General features: G+C 42.4%; 1 protein-coding gene across 3 annotated transcripts in view; it reads right to left on the bottom strand.

The window, feature by feature from the left end:
* OGFOD3 (2-oxoglutarate and iron dependent oxygenase domain containing 3) overlaps positions 1-18,818 on the bottom strand; it is a 44,863-nt gene continuing 26,045 nt past the window's right edge. Inside the window, exon 9 of one of the 3 annotated variants that reach the window (XM_053994471.1) lies at positions 1-56. In XM_053994471.1, the coding sequence (XP_053850446.1) occupies positions 34-56 (23 nt within the window). In that variant the 3' untranslated portion in view covers positions 1-33. Of the gene's footprint in view, positions 57-6,650; positions 6,743-8,788; positions 10,101-18,818 lie in introns of those variants that run through there. The other 2 variants (XM_053994470.1, XM_053994469.1) reach the window with 2 other exon arrangements.

Genomic DNA, 18,818 nt, shown 5'->3' with positions numbered 1-18,818 from the left:
CCAGTCTTTTGCAAAGGCATCCTTGAACAACTTCTATCTTGCTTTCAGTTCAAACGCTGCAAAAAAAAAAAAAGGAAAGTCATTTTTAAACAGGTTTTTCAGGACAAACTCTGTAAGGTAAATGCTGCAGAACAGAAGAGTCATCAAAGCAGGTTGATTTTAAAACCTGACAATCTTGACAGCCTCCTTGCAGCAGTGCAGAAGAGCCACGTCAGCTCTGCTGTTACCCATGGTTACAGAACTGGTGAATGAAATGAAATGAAATGAAATGGAATCCAAACCTGTCCAGAGTTGTAGCTCTCACACAGGCAGGACAAATGACCTGATGATAACTCCTGGAGTACTCCACTGGGTCCTCAATTGAATATTTTCTCAAAATGCTCTAAATTAACAAAACTCACCCATTCCGAGTCTGGGCTGCTGAGAAGATGAAGCTCCTGGTGGGCTCTGGTGGTGATTTTAAATATCCCTTTTTTTTTTAACAAGAGGACAAGGCTTAAGGCGGATCTCCAAGAGATCCTGTGATTCCAGGTAGAGAAGTGTTATGAGAAATTCTCTCATTGCCCCAAGCAAAAAGAATCAAAGTACGAGCTAGAATTAGTGTTTTCAATCAGTGATTACTTCTAAATTAATAAGGCAGAGGCAGCTGCTTTAGCAAAACAATTAAACAGCACCTCAACAAAGCAGCTGGCAAGTGACTTCCCACTGGGCATCTCCCAGGTTTCTGTGGATGGAGGCCAGAGGCAGCCACACACTGCCTCTGTCCCCCTAGGTCTTCTGCTGGATTTTGGAGGTGCTGTGCTGGGAAGAGGATGGCAGCAATGCTCTCAGGATCCTTTCTTCCTGCTAAGTGTCCCTGCCAAAGCATCTCTCCATGGCACGCCAGGGCACTGCTTTCCCACCAGCCTCCTTTCTTTACCCAAGAAGCTACAAAAAGTCAACAGCTCCAGAGTCCTGGCAGCAGAGGATGGCTGGAGAAGGGCTGCAGGCTGATCTCAACCCTCAATACCAGGTGAAATGTCTCTAACCAGCCATTTCAGACTCTGCTGAAGTCCTTGGAACAGCAGCTCCTTTTCCCTTTCCCCATCCTGTGCATCCCTGTGATTTCAATCCCTGTCATTTGGGATGTCACACCTTGCCATTCAGCACTCAATGCCACCCAGATTTTGCATTTGCTCCTTCCCAGCACCTCTTCAGCAGCAGGAGCTCCCACCCTTCCCATCACCTGGAGCCCAAATATCCTCTCCCAACCCCCCCACGGGGGCTTCCCTTCCAGCACCACCTCCTTGGAGCATCCAGATGTGTCCTCCCCATCCCAGCTGCTCACTGAGAGCCAGAGCAAACCCCAGCCCTCCTCCTGGGGTGGTCCCCACCACCCACCTGGTGTGGGGCCAGGGGACACCGGGGTCTCCTCGTCTGGGGTGGGTGCAGTCAGAATTCTTGTAAGCACCAGTTTTACTGTCTCTTCCCAGCATAAACTGCACAAATTGATGGAGCCCTGGCCCTGAGGATAAACACCATCCCCAGTGTTTAGAGGAGCTGTCTCCAAAGAGGAAACAGAGCTGACAGCCTGGGAGCTCCCTGGGTACACGGGGGAGTCTGCAGGGGTGGCACCTCCCTGGCAGGAACCTTCCCCTGCTCTCAGATGTGCACAGCACAGCCCACAGGGAGGAGAAAGCCCAGGAAAACCTCAAGGATCACAGCAGCAGTCTGAAAGGTATTTTGCAGAAATGCAGAGGGTTTGTTGCACAAATTCTTGCCAAGGGCTGGCTCCAGCCCGTGCCCAGCCCAGCTCCAACACACCCAAGCTGCAAAATGTTCAGTTTTATGGAGTTTTCATATTTCTGATTAGTTTCAGCTTTTTAGCTGTTTAGGAGTGGTAAATCCTCCTGTGGTTAGGAAGCATTCTTGGCTACTATCTCTAAAAAGAACTTCAGTATTTACAGTCAGGCTCATACTTATGAAGGAGACTGAGATTAGATAAACTCATTAAGCCAAGCGTTCTTTCCACACCTGTGTTCTTCCCAACAAAATAATAATTTTTCAGTTTCAAGGCTGTTAATTTAGAGACAGATTTCACTTGTCACACTGATGCAAACATGAACCCCTGGCATGCTCCATGACTAAAGCTGGCTCAGATGTGCTGTCCATGGGCAGCACATGGAAAACATGGACACAACTGGAAAACCCGTGTCTCCTGCGTGATACAGTCTGGTGCAGCTGGACTACTCACAATGCATTCAGCAAGCAGGTGTTGCTATTAGAGAACTAAATTCTAATTAATTTAGAAGATTTGGAATATCCTTTGTCTCCTCTGCAGTACAAACAAGCCCTCAGCAGCTTGTGGGAGGAAGCTGTGGATGTCAAGAGCAGGCAGGGACTGAACTTTGTCCCAGCCCCACATCCATCCACAGCCAGAAGGAAATAAAACCAGGGGTCACCAACCCTGTTCAGGGGACAGGCAGACAATGGTGTCTGCTTTTCAAGTTAATTGATCCACTGACTCATTCACTCCATTTCATTCATTATAAACAAGGCTTTAAGGCTCAGAGATTTCTGGTTTTTCCTTCTGTCATACGGTCTAACAAGAGGCCCTGGCAGTTCCTAATGACCCTGTCATGTTTGTAAATTTAACACAGAAACCTTTATCAGTGCACCACAATTACAGAATTATTACACCTCCCACTCCAGGGAAGCTGGGCCATTAAACACCTCCACTTCTGCCTTGCTCAGATCCTGCAAATCACAAACCTGGCCTGACCAGAGGACAGAATCATTAATTTAGACATCTCAGAAATATCTTCCTGTACAACTCGGCTACAGAAAGGTTTTTGATTACTGCCCTTTTGTGCATGCTTTATGGCTGAAGTATTTCATTTAAGGAGAATGATTAGGAAGAGGACAAGTTTTAGCAGTCTGCTCCAAAGCCTTAAGTAAAAAATTAGCAACAGAGTCAAAACGTGTTTAACTTGCATTGAGAGTGATAATTTCTGCAGCACGCTGGAATTCACTGACTCACACCCATCTGGAGGTGCTAAAGGCATTAAAAAACAAAGTCAAGGGGTCTCAAGTTGCTGGCAGCTGGGCACTGCTCCAGGTGGGCACAGCCTTCCCAAGAAATCCACAGTCTTGTGCTGCTGCTGAGGCAGAGAAAGGAGATTTTTCCTGCTCGTGGTCTGAAGGGATCAAGATCTCCATCAAAATGCCTAGAAAGGGAAAATGGGCAGGGAGAGGTCTGGATTTCCAGATACTGAGGAGCAGGTGCAGATTCCCTGGAGTCCCACTAAAGGATTAATAAATTAATTATTATTTTCCTTTTTTTCTGTTTTTTCTTACAGCTCCAAAACCCACAAATATTTCAATCCTTTTTTTTTTTCCCAAAGGGAAACTTTCTGTACACTTCTGTACATTTATTAATTCAGTTTTAATTTAATTCTTGGATTATTTCTTATTTACAAGTCTAAATTCTGTCCAGCTCCAGAAAAGGTGCAACAGACACAAGCTATGCATGGAGGAAACCATCACTTAAAAAATGCCCATTTGATACACAAGATAAATGCAGAAGAAAGCATAATTCATCATTTTTAAAATAGGTGGATGCAGCATCACTTAACTTATTTTAGCATATTCACTGATCATTATTAATTCAAACAGAGGATGGACAGGATAAATAGCTGAAAACAAATGGTTATCAAGAGGTCCTATTCAAAATGTTATAAAAGGTTTGAACAGGAAGAGCTTTGCTGCCTGAAAGCTCTCAGTTTCCAGTTGTCTGATCTAATGAAACAATAAAGCAGAGTGAGGAGGAGGAGAAAATGTCACTTCAAAGTGACACAGACACGTCAGTGTGGGAGAAATCTCCCGTAGCTGCTCTCTGCCTAACACCATCTTAAGTTTAACTTCCCCCTCTGCTTGGCTGACTTCTGTAATACTGCTTTTCCCCTGCTAGTCAAAGTTTATTTTGATCATATTCATCCCTGTGGAAAGGAATGACTCTATTAATTCCTATTTTTAATTCCTATTATTAATTCCTATTTTCCTTTAATATAAAGAAACCAAGAAAACACACATTTATGGCTCGTAGCAAAGCAGAAATAATCCTAGATCACTTCTGTCATTTCTTTTGTGTTGAGAAGTATTGTAAATGCAGGTGAACCCGGTGGGAAGAAATGCTGATGTCTGACTCCAGTTCAGAAGGCTGAATGATTTCTTTATTATAACTATGCTATAATACATTAATATACTATTTAAAGGAGATACTAAAACTACAAACCTACTTTTCTAACTAACCCACAACTCGTGACCCTCTCTGAGATTCCAGCCACAGGTGGGTTGGATTGGCCATCAGGCTCAAACAATCCTCACCAGAATCCAACCAAGCAATCACCCCAGGTAAACAATTCTCCAAACACATTCCACATGGGAAAAACAAGGAGCAGAAATAGAAATTGTTTTATCTTTCTTCTCTCTGTGCACCTCTATGAAAAAATCCTGAGAGAGAGAAGAACGTGCCTGCCACAGAGAAGTGTGGGGACTAAATGGGCTCAGGGTTTGTTTCATTTCACAGCAGCCTTTTAAGTTTTGAATCACCTGGTAAAACGTGGCCGCCTTCTTACAAGGTTATTCAGTGAACCACAATTAAAGCCCCATTAGTCTGCTCTTCAGGAGCATAAATCAGAAATAAACACAGTTCCCTGCTAGAGGGAATGGAAGAAACCACCACCCTGAGCCAAGACATGCAGGATGACTCCATTAGGAGCTGCCTTTGTTTATTCCCACAAGATTTAATGCTCTGGCAAACAAGTTAATATGCTGAGGAGGTCACCTCCAAGGTAGGAATCCACCCAGAGACCTTCCCCTAGCAGGGAAAAGCTCTCCCAAAAGAAAACAGCAAGATTTTTATTTTTTTTTCCTGTGGAGTCAGCGGCAAAGTGTCCAGGCATCGACATAAACAACTTAAAATAATTGTGTAAACTGAGGAACAAGAAAGAGACAAATCCCCAAGGTGTCTGAACAGAAAAATCGTGGCTCAGGAACTCAGCTGGTGCTTTTTTGGGGGGTGGAGGGGCTGCTGTGGTTTGTTAACAAAAGAATAGGAAGGGGATCCATGTCTAAAATGAGCTTTTTTGGACACTGGAGGACTATTACAAGAAATTCCCAGAAACACAGAACATGAACACTCCACAGATCTCAGCTTCTCCCTATAAATAGAATATTTCCTTTGAAAAGGGGGAGGTTTCAGTGCAGCTCATTCTGAACAATCCATCTGACCTGGCAGCTCGTGCATTCACCCACCACGGGCTCCTTGGACAGCCTCAGGATTATTCAGCAGCAAACCAAGATATTTTTAATTAGAAGCACCTAAACACTACAAAAATAAAGCAGATGGTACTTCCAGGCTGCTTTATTGATTCCAGAGTAAGAATTATTGAAACCAGGCATCTCTTGTTGTGATCCCAAGGTCTGACTCACTCTCTCTGGCATCTGTTTCAAAATTCCCTACTCGTTATCCAGGAGGTACCAGAAAAGACAGGAATGCTCAAAAATAGGCAACACTGATCCATACCTTGTCATTATTTCAGCTTTACAGGAAAACAGGCAAGATGGAAAGAAATATTTCTGAAATAATCGAGCTAAACATGGACAGTGCCTCTGCTAGAAGAAAAATGGGAGTATTTGGGGGAAAAAAATGCATTCTGAGGAATGAAAATTCTCAAAAACTGAGTTAGAAATCCTTCTAATAAAGGATCCTATGAATAAAGATTAATAAAAAATTTAAGTATATTAATAAAGATTAATAAAAACTAATAAAATTCTATTAATATTAATAAAATTTAATAAAAATCTTATTCATACATATTAATAAATATTAATAAATCCCTATTAATAAAGATTAATAACTATAATTTTAAAACTATTCATAAAGATTAATAAAAAATAATTAAAATTCTATTAATTACAATTAATACCCCATGTTGGCTAAAAGGATCAGAGGAAAAAGCCAGCTCCTCTCTGCAGTGCTAGCAAGCCAGTCAATGAATAAATAATGCCCTGAGCTCTATCCCCTGCTCAGGGGGGACAGGTCAACGTTCTCATAGAAGTGGGAGGTGAAATGAGTGATTTGAGGGGAGATGATGGACACAAAAGATGTGTACTTGGGAAACTGGACATTTATTTATTTCCTCTGCACAGTCCACCCTGAAAAACTTCAGTCCAAAGCCAGCAGCACTCACAGAAGATAAAAAATGGCCACTTTTTTTTTTTAATTTTTGGGGCTAAATTAACAATCAGGAAGAGAGAGCAGAAAGCAGGGCTCAGCCAGGGATGTAAAATGAGCTTTCAGGTTCCTAAGAGTGTTCCCAAGCCCCAAAGCAAGGCAGAGCTCCAGCTCTTGGGCTGTTCACAAGGAGCTGTGGGCACTCAGCAGAGGATTCCCACCCTCCAGGAGATGCCTTAGCTGGATTTTCCCAGGCTGAGACAATCCATGTGTGCCAGAGCCACCTGTGGTTCAGACAGGAAATAACTCTTCTGCTGCTCCTGGAATGTTTGCTTGGATTTCCACAAAAGACTCAATAACAAAGAGAGTTGGGATTTTATTTTATTTTATTTTCAGCATTTTAAAAATTTAAGTTTATTTCTTTTTATTTTACGTTTGTTTTTGCTTGGAGAAGGTAGATTGGTTGTATTTATTCCTCCCCACTCAAAGAGCCCTGACCTCCAGCAGCATTTCCTGGTTTTACCCCTAGAATTCAGACAAGACAAAAATATTGCACAGAGCTCTCCACGGGCAGGTTAGAGAGAACCAAATCCCCTGCAAACACTGTGGAAGGATATCTGGATGGAGAAGGAACACCAGGAACTCTTTACATTAAAAACAACACAATACAAATGCAACTGAAGAAACAAAACCAGATTTCCTTGGCAGCACAGTTATCATCAATGCCTTTCCAGCTAATTTATTTTAATGTGCACATTATTAGATGCTACAACCTCCTAAAGCACCCAGCTGTTGAATTTAAAAGTAAGACATGAAGCTGAATTTCTGCTGTAAATCCAAATTAAAATTGCAAACATTTCTGGACTTGAAATTGAGATGGAGTGCAGAATATTTCAGGTGGATGATACATATTCAGGAAAATCTCAACCTAAATGTATCTTCCTAAACCTTCAGTTGACTTACAAGGAAGTAAAAGCCATAATGATTCCACAACTGCTTATACAATGAAAACTATCCATGAGAAATGCCAAGAAATCCACCTAGAGTTCCTAGAATCACAGGGCATAAAAAATTAAAATTGAATGCATGCTACAGGACTGAAAGGTAGGTGTACACTAAAAACCTAATCTGACCACAAAGCCTGTCCATTTTTCAAAAGTTGCTGATATTCCACAAAGCACTTGAGTGGAAATACAGTTTCAAAAGTAGCACAACTGCACAGAAGTCCTCAGGAGGCTTCACTCAGCCCCACTGTAGGGAGTCAAATCTGCCTTGCTCTCCTGCTGCATTTCCTATTTTACTCTGGGACTTTTCACACCAGCAGCCTTTCTCTTTCCTTTCAAGTAATCTCCTTTCAAAATACAAACCAGCATTCCCAGATACTTGTAACAAATCTGCTTTCAGGTGCAAAGCTCTAATTTTAACATCAGGACTGGGCTCCAATTCCCACTGCACAAGCACTGACCTTTCTTGACTTTAACTACCAGGGCTCTTTAGGAAGGTCCTCACACAGCTGGGACACATCCAGCCACGCTCTGTCATCACCTCTGCTCAATTAAGAGCACTTCTCTGCAGCAGTTTGGCATCACATTGATGCTACTTGGAATATTTCTTCATTACTTGAAGAAATCCTGCCCTTGGAGTAGTCAGAGTTCTAAGAATCAGAGCCCTGCAGTTCCCAGTAGCAACAGGCAGCTGAGCCTCAAAAAGCACCGAAATTAGTATATTTCAAGTTCAGAGTTACATGCCATTATCTGGAGAGACCCTTAATAAAAAGTTATTCAGGGTATTTAAATGGCCTAAAATGAATTAAACGAGTTTGTTCCTGTTAAGCAGTGAATTCAACTTCCACTCTGCCCCAGGAACATTCTGCAGTTACTGCTTTCTGCTGGAGGCCACCTTCAGAAACTTTCAGATTGCACTTTACTTCCTCATTTGCCATTTAAATTCTCCCTAGATCTAGGCATTGCTTTTAGCAGTCTGGATATGGAAGCTCTAAATAGAAGAATCTCAGTGGCAGTAAAACATACAAAATATTTGGCCTTTTTCCAAAGAAAAGCTCTCCTCCTATGCACAGTGCACAATTTCCCAGCAAATTACAGGTGACAGGTTTGATCATCATATTGACCAGATTACTGAGGCTTAAAGGCTCCAAAAGATAAAAAGCAGCTTGATTTTATTTCTGAACATCCATCAGTTCCCAGCAGGAGATGCACCATGGGCAGCAGTTACTACAAGACACAGGATCTTCAAAATATAAAAATCCAAGAGGAGACGAGCTGGGATTTCCCCCATGGGCTGAGATGATCTTGTTGAGCAGGATTTGACAGAGGGCAGCTCCAGGAGTGCCACTCACAGCTGGGATGACAGGAGAAACCAGCAAACACAGGGCCATTCATGTTCAGATTCCTATCAGGTATTTGGGGGGAAAAATTGCATTTAAATCTCTGGGTAATGGCAGGAATCCAGTTCAGTCCAGTAAAGCTGCTGGTGATCTTGGTCTGCCTTCACATGGACTTAAAACATGGTGTAATGCAAATTCCTTGGAATAAACAGGCTTTAAGACAAGTATTTAAATATGAAACTCAAATGACTTTAATTATTTTAACAATTCTCCCTTGTTAGTACAGACAAGGAAGACTTTTTCAGGTTTCAGAACAAAGAAATGAAATTACAGAGGACTAATCTTGCTGGTGTGCCCAATGAGAGCCCTCAAGTGTCCTCTTATTCCTCTTTATACTGATCTTCAGTGTAATTCCCCCCAGTACTTTTTGTTGCCATAAAAGGATACATTGTAAGGACCAAACTGTATGCATAAAATTAAAAAAAAAAAAAAAAAAATCAAAGCACATTCCCAGATTTTCAGTATTTCACAGAAATTATACATCCAGGTAATAAACCAGATCAACATGGTTATTTCAGAATTTGATTGAGAAAAAAAAATTAGGTTTTTCTATCATTTATCAACCTCCTGACCCACAGAAATCTTTGACTGCAGTAAAAACCTTAAAGTATTTGACAAGATTATGCATGTGTTTGCACACAGGTCCTCTTGGAAGTCCTTGCAATTTAATATTCAGGGTCCTCATTAACAGAAAAAATCTTCATACTAAACTGGAAAAGAGAAATCAAAAAATAGCTATTGAGAGACTTCCTGAATATTGAATCAGTAGTAATTAAATTTTAAAAAAAAAAAGTTGGAGTCCCAGGTGTATTCCCCACTGATCCCACATTCAGAGAATCCATCCCTCTCAAGAGAAGGTATGCTCTAGAAAGTAATATTCAATTAAGTTGGGTCTCAATTAACTGAGGCTCAATTCACTGAGGTCAGACTTTCTACACCACATTAGCAACTGAAGAGACTAAAGAATGGAACAGGTAACAGCAGCCTGGGGAGTCAGATCAAGGCATGGCCCAAAAGACTGTTTGTATCTTTCAAACTGAAGAACTTTTAGAAAAAAAAATTGAAAAATGAAAAGTCCACTTTCTCTTCTTTGTGGAGTCCATCCTCTCTTTGCAGTCTCTTTGGCACACGAAGACAAACCATTTTCAGAATGCATCAGACTCAGGATGGTCCTTAAGCCACCATTTGCAATGTTTATGGAGAAGGAGCTGTGAAAACAAAGTGTGTGACCGTGTGCTCCCAGAGCTGGCAGTTCTAATGGCACGTGAGGTTACAAGGGCTGCTTTCTGCCTTTCTCCTGTCCCTCTGCAGGGCTCCTCTCCCTCCAGGAGCTGCAGGGAGGTCAGGGCAGGAGCGGGTCCCCGATGCCGTGCTGTGGGTCGCAGCTGAAGGAGATGGTGATGGCAAAGCGAGTGCCCCACTGAACCCTCTCCACGCGGTGCAGGTTCTCCGAGCCCGAGGTGAAAAACGACACCCGGCCTGCAAAGACAAAGGTTTGAACCCATCAGTGGAGTTTGCCACCAGCTGCAGCTCTCCCTCCACAGCTCTGCTGCTGTCTGGCTCCTGTTCCCCAGTGAGCCCACAGGTGATCACAGACAAACTGCCCTCTGACAGCTTTTTACTCGTTAAAACATACATTAATCCTTCGTGCCACAAAGCTGGAGATGGAATCCTATCATAGCAGCAGACCCCTGGCCAGGTAATATTTAGCACTGATTCACAGAAGGCTGATCAATCTCTAGCTTTATTAAGAAACTCATTGCTTTTATAGACAGTCACGATACAGGTAGACTTGACTGGTCCTCCAATCAAAACCCCATCACCACTGGCTAATTAAGAAACCACCCTTTGGTAAACAAACCTCCATAACACATTCCACACGTTCACAACAACAGGTACAGCAAGTTAAGATAAGAATTATTTATTAATCTTTTCTTTGATCTTCTCACAGACTTTCTCAGGCGATGCCTGGGAAAGTTGTGTTTCCCTCTGTGGCCAGAGAGCTGCTGCCACAGAGCCCCACCAAAGCTACTTTATAAAAGGCAGGAGGAAGCCAAGAACATGCAAGCCAGTTCTCAGTTGCCTCAATTAAAAACAACAAAGTGCAACTCTAGTGACTGTCAGCAAAGTGTACTGATTTCCTCCCTGCTCTCCTTCTAGTCCTGGCTCAGATTTTAGACCAAAGAAGGAGGAAGCACCACAGAGGTGACAAAAATCCTTCAGTGACAAAATCTCAGCAGGTTTACAAGCAGCTGTGGCAGATACCAGCATTGCACCAAATGTTTGCTATCACTTTCTGTGCCTGGTCTGATCACTCCCACTCAGGCAGGTTACAAAGTCATGGATCAGCCATGCACGAATTCACTCTCCTTACAAAGAGCCACTCCATCCATGCACTGGCTTGGCACTTTTTTATAGCTACAAGTGCTCAGTGGTGTGCTTGCCCCAAGCCTTGACCATCACCACCCTGCTTGGGGACACTGTGGGCCACAGGTGGCACCAGGTGAGATGGAAATGCAGTGACTTTGCTGCTGACAGCACTTACACTGCCATCCCTCTTGATGAGACAGGAGCCCTTCCTCCTTCTTTGGTCTAAAATCAGAGCCAGGACTAGAAGGAGAGCAGGGAGGAAATCAGTACACTTTGCTGACAGTCACTAGAGTTGCACTTTGTTGTTTTTAATTGAGGCAACTGAGAACTGGCTTGCATGTTCTTGGCTTCCTCCTGCCTTTTATAAAGTAGCTTTGGTGGGATTCTGTGGCAGCAGCTCTCTGGCCACAGAGAGAAACAGGACACTGCCACGTTATTAAACTGTTCTGAGAGTGTACAGGTTTGATGTTTGATGTCCAGCAGGTAACTCTGAACTGACACAGCTCCATGGGACTGCTCCAGTTCTCCTGAGGAAGCCAAAATTTCTCACCTGCACAGCTCCCTCACCCCAACAGCACGTGGTTTTCCTGCTCAGGCTTTTCCCCCACTGTTCAAATTAAGAGTTGGTTTAAAAGCTGAAGCCTGCCTAAAGTCTGCACAACAACAACATGAACTATTCCACCCCTCACCCCACCTCCACGGCCAAAATGGGCACCAGGCACATCACTGGGTGTCTCTTCTAAAAGGATCCCAAAGATCCAGAAGTTCCTTTGCTTGCATCCTCCTAAGCAGCACACATGGGGGATTTGGACAAAACTAGACTGGCTTTATGGGGCTGGGTTTACCCACTAATCCCTGAGTCCCTTTCATGTTCAGCTGCAGCTCACATGTAATCCTCAGAGGGCAGTTCAGAGTCTTTCAGAACAATTTCATCCCCTTCTGTGCCTGCACCTCAGTAGTGGGTGAAGTGACACACATGTGAAGAACAGATCCATTTGTATGCACAGCTCATTCCCACCTCGCCCTCCTGCTTTTCTGGATGAAAGGCAACATGCTCCTGTCCTACCAGTGTTGCAATGAACAGTGCTGCCCTCAAGGATTCCACACAAAACCCCCGTGTCATGATTTTTTTTTCCCTTTTAAACTGTATCTCAACTTCATTAAAGTACATTATTATTGGTCCCTCACCTGCTCACCCAAAGCTTTGCCTTAAACTGACTTTCAAGCTGTTTTGTTTGATCTCTGACTAGAAGTAGTAGTAATTCACAGCTAGACAAGGTTCAGTGTGTTAATCCAGTTAAATTGATTTTTTTTTTGGCTGTACTGAATGTCTATTAAGTTCTTTCTTTAATAAATATGTCTTCATATATATGGCATCAATCTGCTCCCATATGCATCAACTGGGGTCTCTGGGTAACTGAACAAGGCTATAGTCAGTTTTCAAAGATGCTTTTTCCTCACTTGGGAAGAATTTCTTTTAATTCCTTTACAATATTTTTGAAGCAAATGCACACTCTTTCCACAGTACATTATTTTTATCAGTATAAATGCTCAAAAAGAGGGTAGAGAACGTTAGTTCCCATTCCATCTGTGCCCCTGGACACCAGGGAAGGGAGGCAAAGCAGGGCTGGGGAATGGGAGCCAGCCACTGCCCATGGCTGGGGGCACTGGGGAGACTGAGCTGCTGCTCAGAGGGAAGGAAGGGAGCTGGGGGTGCTCAGCCTGGAGAAAAGGAGACTCAGGGGTGACCTCATCACTCTCTGCAGCTCCTGAAAGGTGGCTGTGCTCAGCTGGGGTTGGGCTCTTTCTCCAGGCAGCACTGACAGAACCAGAGGACACAGTCTCAAGCTGCACCCAGGGAAATACAGGGTATATCAGGAAAAAGTTTTTTACAGAAAGGTGATAAAGTTCTGGAATGGCTGCCTGGGGAGGTGGTGCAGTCACCATCCCTGGGTGTGTTTAACACAGACTGGATGTGGCACTGGGTGCCAGGGTTGAGTTGAGGTGCTGGGGCTGGGCTGGACTCGATGATCTTGGAGGTCTCTTCCAACCCAGAGATTCTGTGAATTCTGTGGAACAACTCCTCTGTCTGGTTAAAGGGAAGCAGGACCAGTTTATTTGGCACCACAGATCTATTCAGCATCTTTCACCTCATGCACTGACAGCTTCCACTCTCTGCCTAGCATTTATCAGCTCTAAATGTTCCTCAGGAAAGAAGGAAAAAACTGCATCTCAGCTGCTGAGTGACAGCCAGACAGAAGCAGTGCCAGGGAAAATGCACAACAGTTGTCTTCTCATCCTCGGCATCTGCTTAGGATTAATCACCAATTCATTCTCATGTAGAGTGTCCAAGAAACCCCACCATATCATTAGGCAAATAAACTGATAATAATGTTTTCTGCAAGCACACAATAAAACTTAGTTAACTAATTCAATTACTTATTTAAAAATGCTGAATTGGGAGAATTTAAGTGCTCTAAGCAAATCCCACAAAAGGAGCCTGGACTGACAATGTCTGCAAGTGCCCTGATCTGGGGTAAAGAAAGCACTCCAGAAGAGAGGGCACAAGCTTCTCTGAACCATTTTGCTACATTTATGTCAAGCACAAAAGAATAAAAGTAAATTAAATTTAAAATAAACAAAGTAAATAAATTTAAAAATAAAAATAAATAAAACAAATTAATTTTAACACATTTAAAAATTTGTAAAATTTAAAATAAATTTATTTTAAATAAATAAAATAAATTAAATGTAAAATAAAAGTTTATTTTTAAGCCCCAGGGCCTAAAAATAAAATAAAACCCCAAACAAAAAACTACCTGCAATGGGTATCAAATCCCAGTTACAAACCTGTCCCATATTTAGTTACTAGACAGAAATTCCTTGCTGTTATCAATAAAATCACTGGTTCACATAGTGAAGTCTCCCACAGCCAGTTTGTAATTTGTAGTATTAATACCCTCAAAAAAAGTAGTTGCTTCTACTTTAAATTCAGAAGGGTCTGGAAATCTTCCAGATTATAGTTTTTAAAGAAAATTAACTAACTTATTTATTTCCTGCTAAAAGTACAAGAACATTTCTATATATCAACTGCTGGATTTTTGGAATCCCTGCCTGCTTCTCTCCTACCAGCACAGTTGGTTGCTCCAAATCACAGCAGCTTGCACTCTGTCTGAAGGTGTGACAACCCTGGGGAGTATTTAGAAGTGAAAACTGAATATTTGCTCTCTCCAGATCAATTATGAGTGTCCCCAAGGCCTTTTGGCTCCATCTCCTCCCTGGAGCCAAGAGAAGGGCAGGGATATTTTCCAGTTCTCCCCTCCAGGCTGAGCCTCACCCAGCCAGTGCTGCCAGGTCTGCTCTGCTCCCCTGCCACAGCAGCTGCACCAGGGCTCAGACTCTGACTCCTACAAAAAGTTCTCACTTAGAACAAAGTGTTGCAACTTCAACCCCATTGAACAACCTCAGCATCTTCTAGCTGACTTTTCCTGACCTTGCCAAACATGGCATGTCCAGCAGAGCTCTAGTCAAATCACTTGGATGCCCAAGTTCTGGGTTTTGGACTTCTGGTAAGAAGGAATTCATCCTTACATTTAGTAAATCACTGAAGCATAAGCACAAGGGTAACTCCTGCTGCTCAATTATTCCAAAAACTGCCCTTAAAGAGGCTTCATCAGAGCATCTGTGGCCTGTGACATTCACAGCTTAGGAACCAAGAAATCAACTCTCACTGCTGAACCACAGAGCTGAACCTGCAGTTACTTTGGTATTTTGCTTTATTTCATCTGTTACATTACCTGAATTTCATGGAGTAACTCTATGAAGCTGATTTTTCTGCCTTCAGCTTTGCTGCCTATTTTCTTGACCAGTATCAACTCAAATTCATGAAATATTGGGCTGCACATGCATTACACAAAGGCACAAACAGGACACGTGGTCATTTATAACCAAATTTTCATGGCAGGGGAAAGGCTCAGAGGCTAATTCTGAATACTGGCAATGCTTCACAATTCTCTGTGCAACACTAACACAGGACAACTCTTCCCCCAGCACTCCTCCATCCTTCCAGTGCTGCAGGAAATGTGAGGTGACCACTGCTTCCCCCAGTAACAGCTGCCTCAGCGAGGCAGGGGATTTATCAGAAGTCACTCACAGAAACACCACAAATAACACCTGCACTCCCAGGTCCCTCCTGCTTCACTGCCAGTTGAAATAGTGTTTCATTTAATGCCATCATTAACCTGGCATCAAACACCATCAGAATACAAAACCTGCCTGGAAGAAGTTATTCTTCCACAGGTAACAAAACCAGAAGCAAGTTCTACTGAGAAATAAAGATTTTCTGTCTTTTTGGCATGACTGCAGCAGATCCCTCCTTTTCCTACCACACTTTGCAATCCCCTCACCAGTCCCTGGCACAATTTGTGATGAGTTTTGCAAATCAGCAAGAACTGCTGTCCTTTGCATGGCTGGTGCTTACTGCAGCTGCTAATGCTGCCTCCATTTGTTCCTCACCAGGACTGACAGCTACTTCTGTGGATTTTTTGGAAATTATTCTCAGCTTTCAGCTGATACTGATTTAACTTCAAGACGTGCTCCGTTTTTTTACTGATTGGAGCAAAACTAAAGCTGGAATTGGCAGATTATCACGAGCTAGACTGAATCTGGAGGATGTGGATTGAATACAGAGAAAGATGAGAATGTCTGTATGGGGGGAAGTTCCCAAATATCTTATACCTTCAAATCAAATATTTTACACCTCCAGAAACACTAAGTGAGAATACAGCAAGTTTGAGATTAAAGAGTCACATTGCACTCTCCAGTGTACAGAATTCATTTTGCCCCACAGATTAGTTTCTTCCAGAAACACACAGAAGTGATTGTGACCTTTCCTACTGCCTTTGTATAAAAAATGACTTGTATGAAGAACAAATTCCCTTGTAAGCTGAAAATAAGTGCAGCAAAGCTGACCTTCAAACCAAGAAATGCACGTGCAAATAAAGAACACAGAACCAGGACTGGGATTTCATTCCAACAGCAGTTTCATCTACACTTTATGATCAAGGGAAGTCTGGGACCTGCCTAATATTGCCAGACCCCAAATTCACACAAGACCCTGCAAAATAATTAAATTCTAAATATGAAATTTTAAAATATGAAACTTTATACCCTGACAAGTTTAGCAGCAGAAAGAAGTATACCAATTTTGTGACTGAAAAAGGAAAGCCTTGACGTTTGCCATTTATTCTTATTCCTCCTGTATGTCTTGCAGATTACTAAAATAAGTCTCAGACCATCAAGGAGAGTTAATATTGAAAGGGCTTAGTTTTGAAGGGCCTCATTTTCAAAATGTTGCTCTGTTTCTTACAGTCTCTCAAACAGAGCCAATCCTGGTGCAAAGGGATGGAAAAAAATCCCAGTATGACAACTTTGAAAACAGAATTTCCATATATATTTAAAGGGAACAGATACCACTTTAGATCTATTTCTTTGTCACAAAAAAAAAATATTTTCAAAGTTGTATATCCTTTGGCACTAAGAATTGTCTTCCTCATGGTACAGTGAGTTCCTTGTGGCAGAGAGAGGTCCTGACTGAAGTTAAAAGACACATATTCACTTCTGCAGCCCATCAGAGCACAAGAAAGATGTGTTCCTTCATGCCACGTCTGGTTATGAATTAGCCAAAGGTCTGCACACTTGAACTGGTGCTGATTTGTTCATTTCTGTTAAAAAAAATAATCTCAAGAGCCTCAACGTTAATAAATTACAATTCCTTCTTAAAGCTAATGTTTGCTAACAACCAAACTAGGGGATGTTAAAGATCATCCTATAAATTAGAGAGTTGTTCAGTCAGCTATGTGACAGTCAGGACTTAGAGACTCCTTAGGTAATCTGCAAGTGATACACACTGAGGGAAGTGAAAAGCATTTTATTTTAGGCTCCACTCCTGGCAGAACAGTTCTCCCTGTGCCCAGCTGCCTGGCTGACACTGATCCTCACCAGTGCAGTGCTGCAAATGCATCTGAAGCAGCAGTGGGACCTGCCCAGGCAGCACTTTCAAACACAGGACATCCCACAATGGTTTAATTGCTTTTTCTTGTGTTTCCAATTACTGCTTTTCTGCTCTGCTGCATCACTAACAATGCCTTTCTGCTCCCCACTGACACTTGAACAAATTGCTGCTCATGGGAAAAGAAACCTGCTCATTTTGGCACACAGAATCAGGTCCCCAAAAATGCAGGCTAAGTGTGAGGCAAGTACCAGGTTTTAGGAGTGCAGTGGCATTAGCAATACAGAAAAGTGAATTAGTTGTCAAGCATGAAAACTGAACCAGTGATTATGACAGTCATCCCTAGAAAAGCCTGGAGCTCCTAAATGAGAAGCATGAAAGCTCATCCACATGTGGTTTTAAAAGCTGAGTTGGAGTTACAACAGAAGCACAAAGGATCAAAAGAAGCGTAAAACAAAACAAAGAAAAGCCAAAAAGAGAGAAGGAGAGAAAAAACATTGCAGAGGAACATTATGAACATGAAAAATACATCAACTTGTACCAGCAACAGAAAACAGCCTGAACATTCCTTCACAAAACACATTTTATCAGCAAGAGGAAAAATAAGTGCAAATGCCTTCACATTGTGCTTCACCTCGCAAGCTTTTCTCCTTTGCTCACAGAATGTCACTGGGGATTGTGCACCAGAGGTTGTGACACAATCACAGGACAACTGTGGTAACAGAGATGTGTTAGAAAAGTGTAATTAATTTTCTCTTGTGTCCATGAAGGACATTTGTGCTATTCCTGAGGAGCTGTGCATTGTGTTTTGTTTCAGAAGGGGTGTCCTGTGGCACACGCTGCCCATACAACCCCTGGCAGAGGGAACAGCCAAAAAGAAAATTCTGTATTTCAGCAGCTTCCCCTTCTTCCCCCAGAACCACATCAAGAGCAAAGTCCTTGCAGCAGAAAACCTGAAAATGAATGGATGGGGCTGAATGGAAGCAATTTCACAGTTAGAGACTTTTGGAAATTAAGTCAGGGGCATGTTGCACACTGCAGCCAGGCTGAGTGCCCTTGCACTGAGGAGACAGCTCTCCACACATTCCTAGAATTCAGTTGTGATTTCTACAGCTATAAAGATCTGGTAATCTTAGAATTGCATCTGAAAAATAGTTTAATGTGTTCCCTTTCAAAATACCGGCAGCAGCATTTTGCAAAAGATGAAGCTTTCAGTTTAGGGTTTACTTCCAATCATAAAAGACAAAATAATCAAACATACAGTTCTTGACAGCAAAGCCAGGTAATCTCAGAGTTTATCTAAACCAGCATCACTGCAGGTGAGTGGATCACTGTGATCCAGAATTCAAACACCTATTCCAATTTGCAGGCAGCAATAGTCTGAAGTCAGTTCTCCTTGGGTTAACAACTGTCAGCAGACAATTACTGAGGCTCTTTAAATGAGCAAATTTCCATCTTTTCTGTCTTGGAAAAAAAAAGACAGAACACAGCAGGAATATAAAGTTGTCCCTTTTTGCTTTTTCCCTGCAGCAGTGTGGCTGATCTTGCATTATGAAAGGTAACACTGCTGGAAGCTCAGCACTCACCTGCCAGACAGATGAGTTGAGGCTGAGCTCCTCTCTAGGCAGCCCCAGAGTAATTCTAGTTTCAAATTATCCACATATTAAAAAAAATCTCAAACCAGCTTTAAAGGTTTTTTTATTTATTTATTTATAACTGAGAGCCATCAGAAGGCTCATCCCTGTCAGACCTCCTGGAAGCAGGGATGGATTTACACCCAAGTAATCATGGTTCATCATGCTCCAGCAGGTCAGCAG

This window comes from Vidua macroura, chromosome 19 (genome assembly GCF_024509145.1).
Source record: "Vidua macroura isolate BioBank_ID:100142 chromosome 19, ASM2450914v1, whole genome shotgun sequence".
Taxonomy (NCBI): Eukaryota; Metazoa; Chordata; class Aves; order Passeriformes; family Viduidae; genus Vidua; species Vidua macroura.
This window is presented reverse-complemented; position numbering and strand designations above follow the sequence as displayed.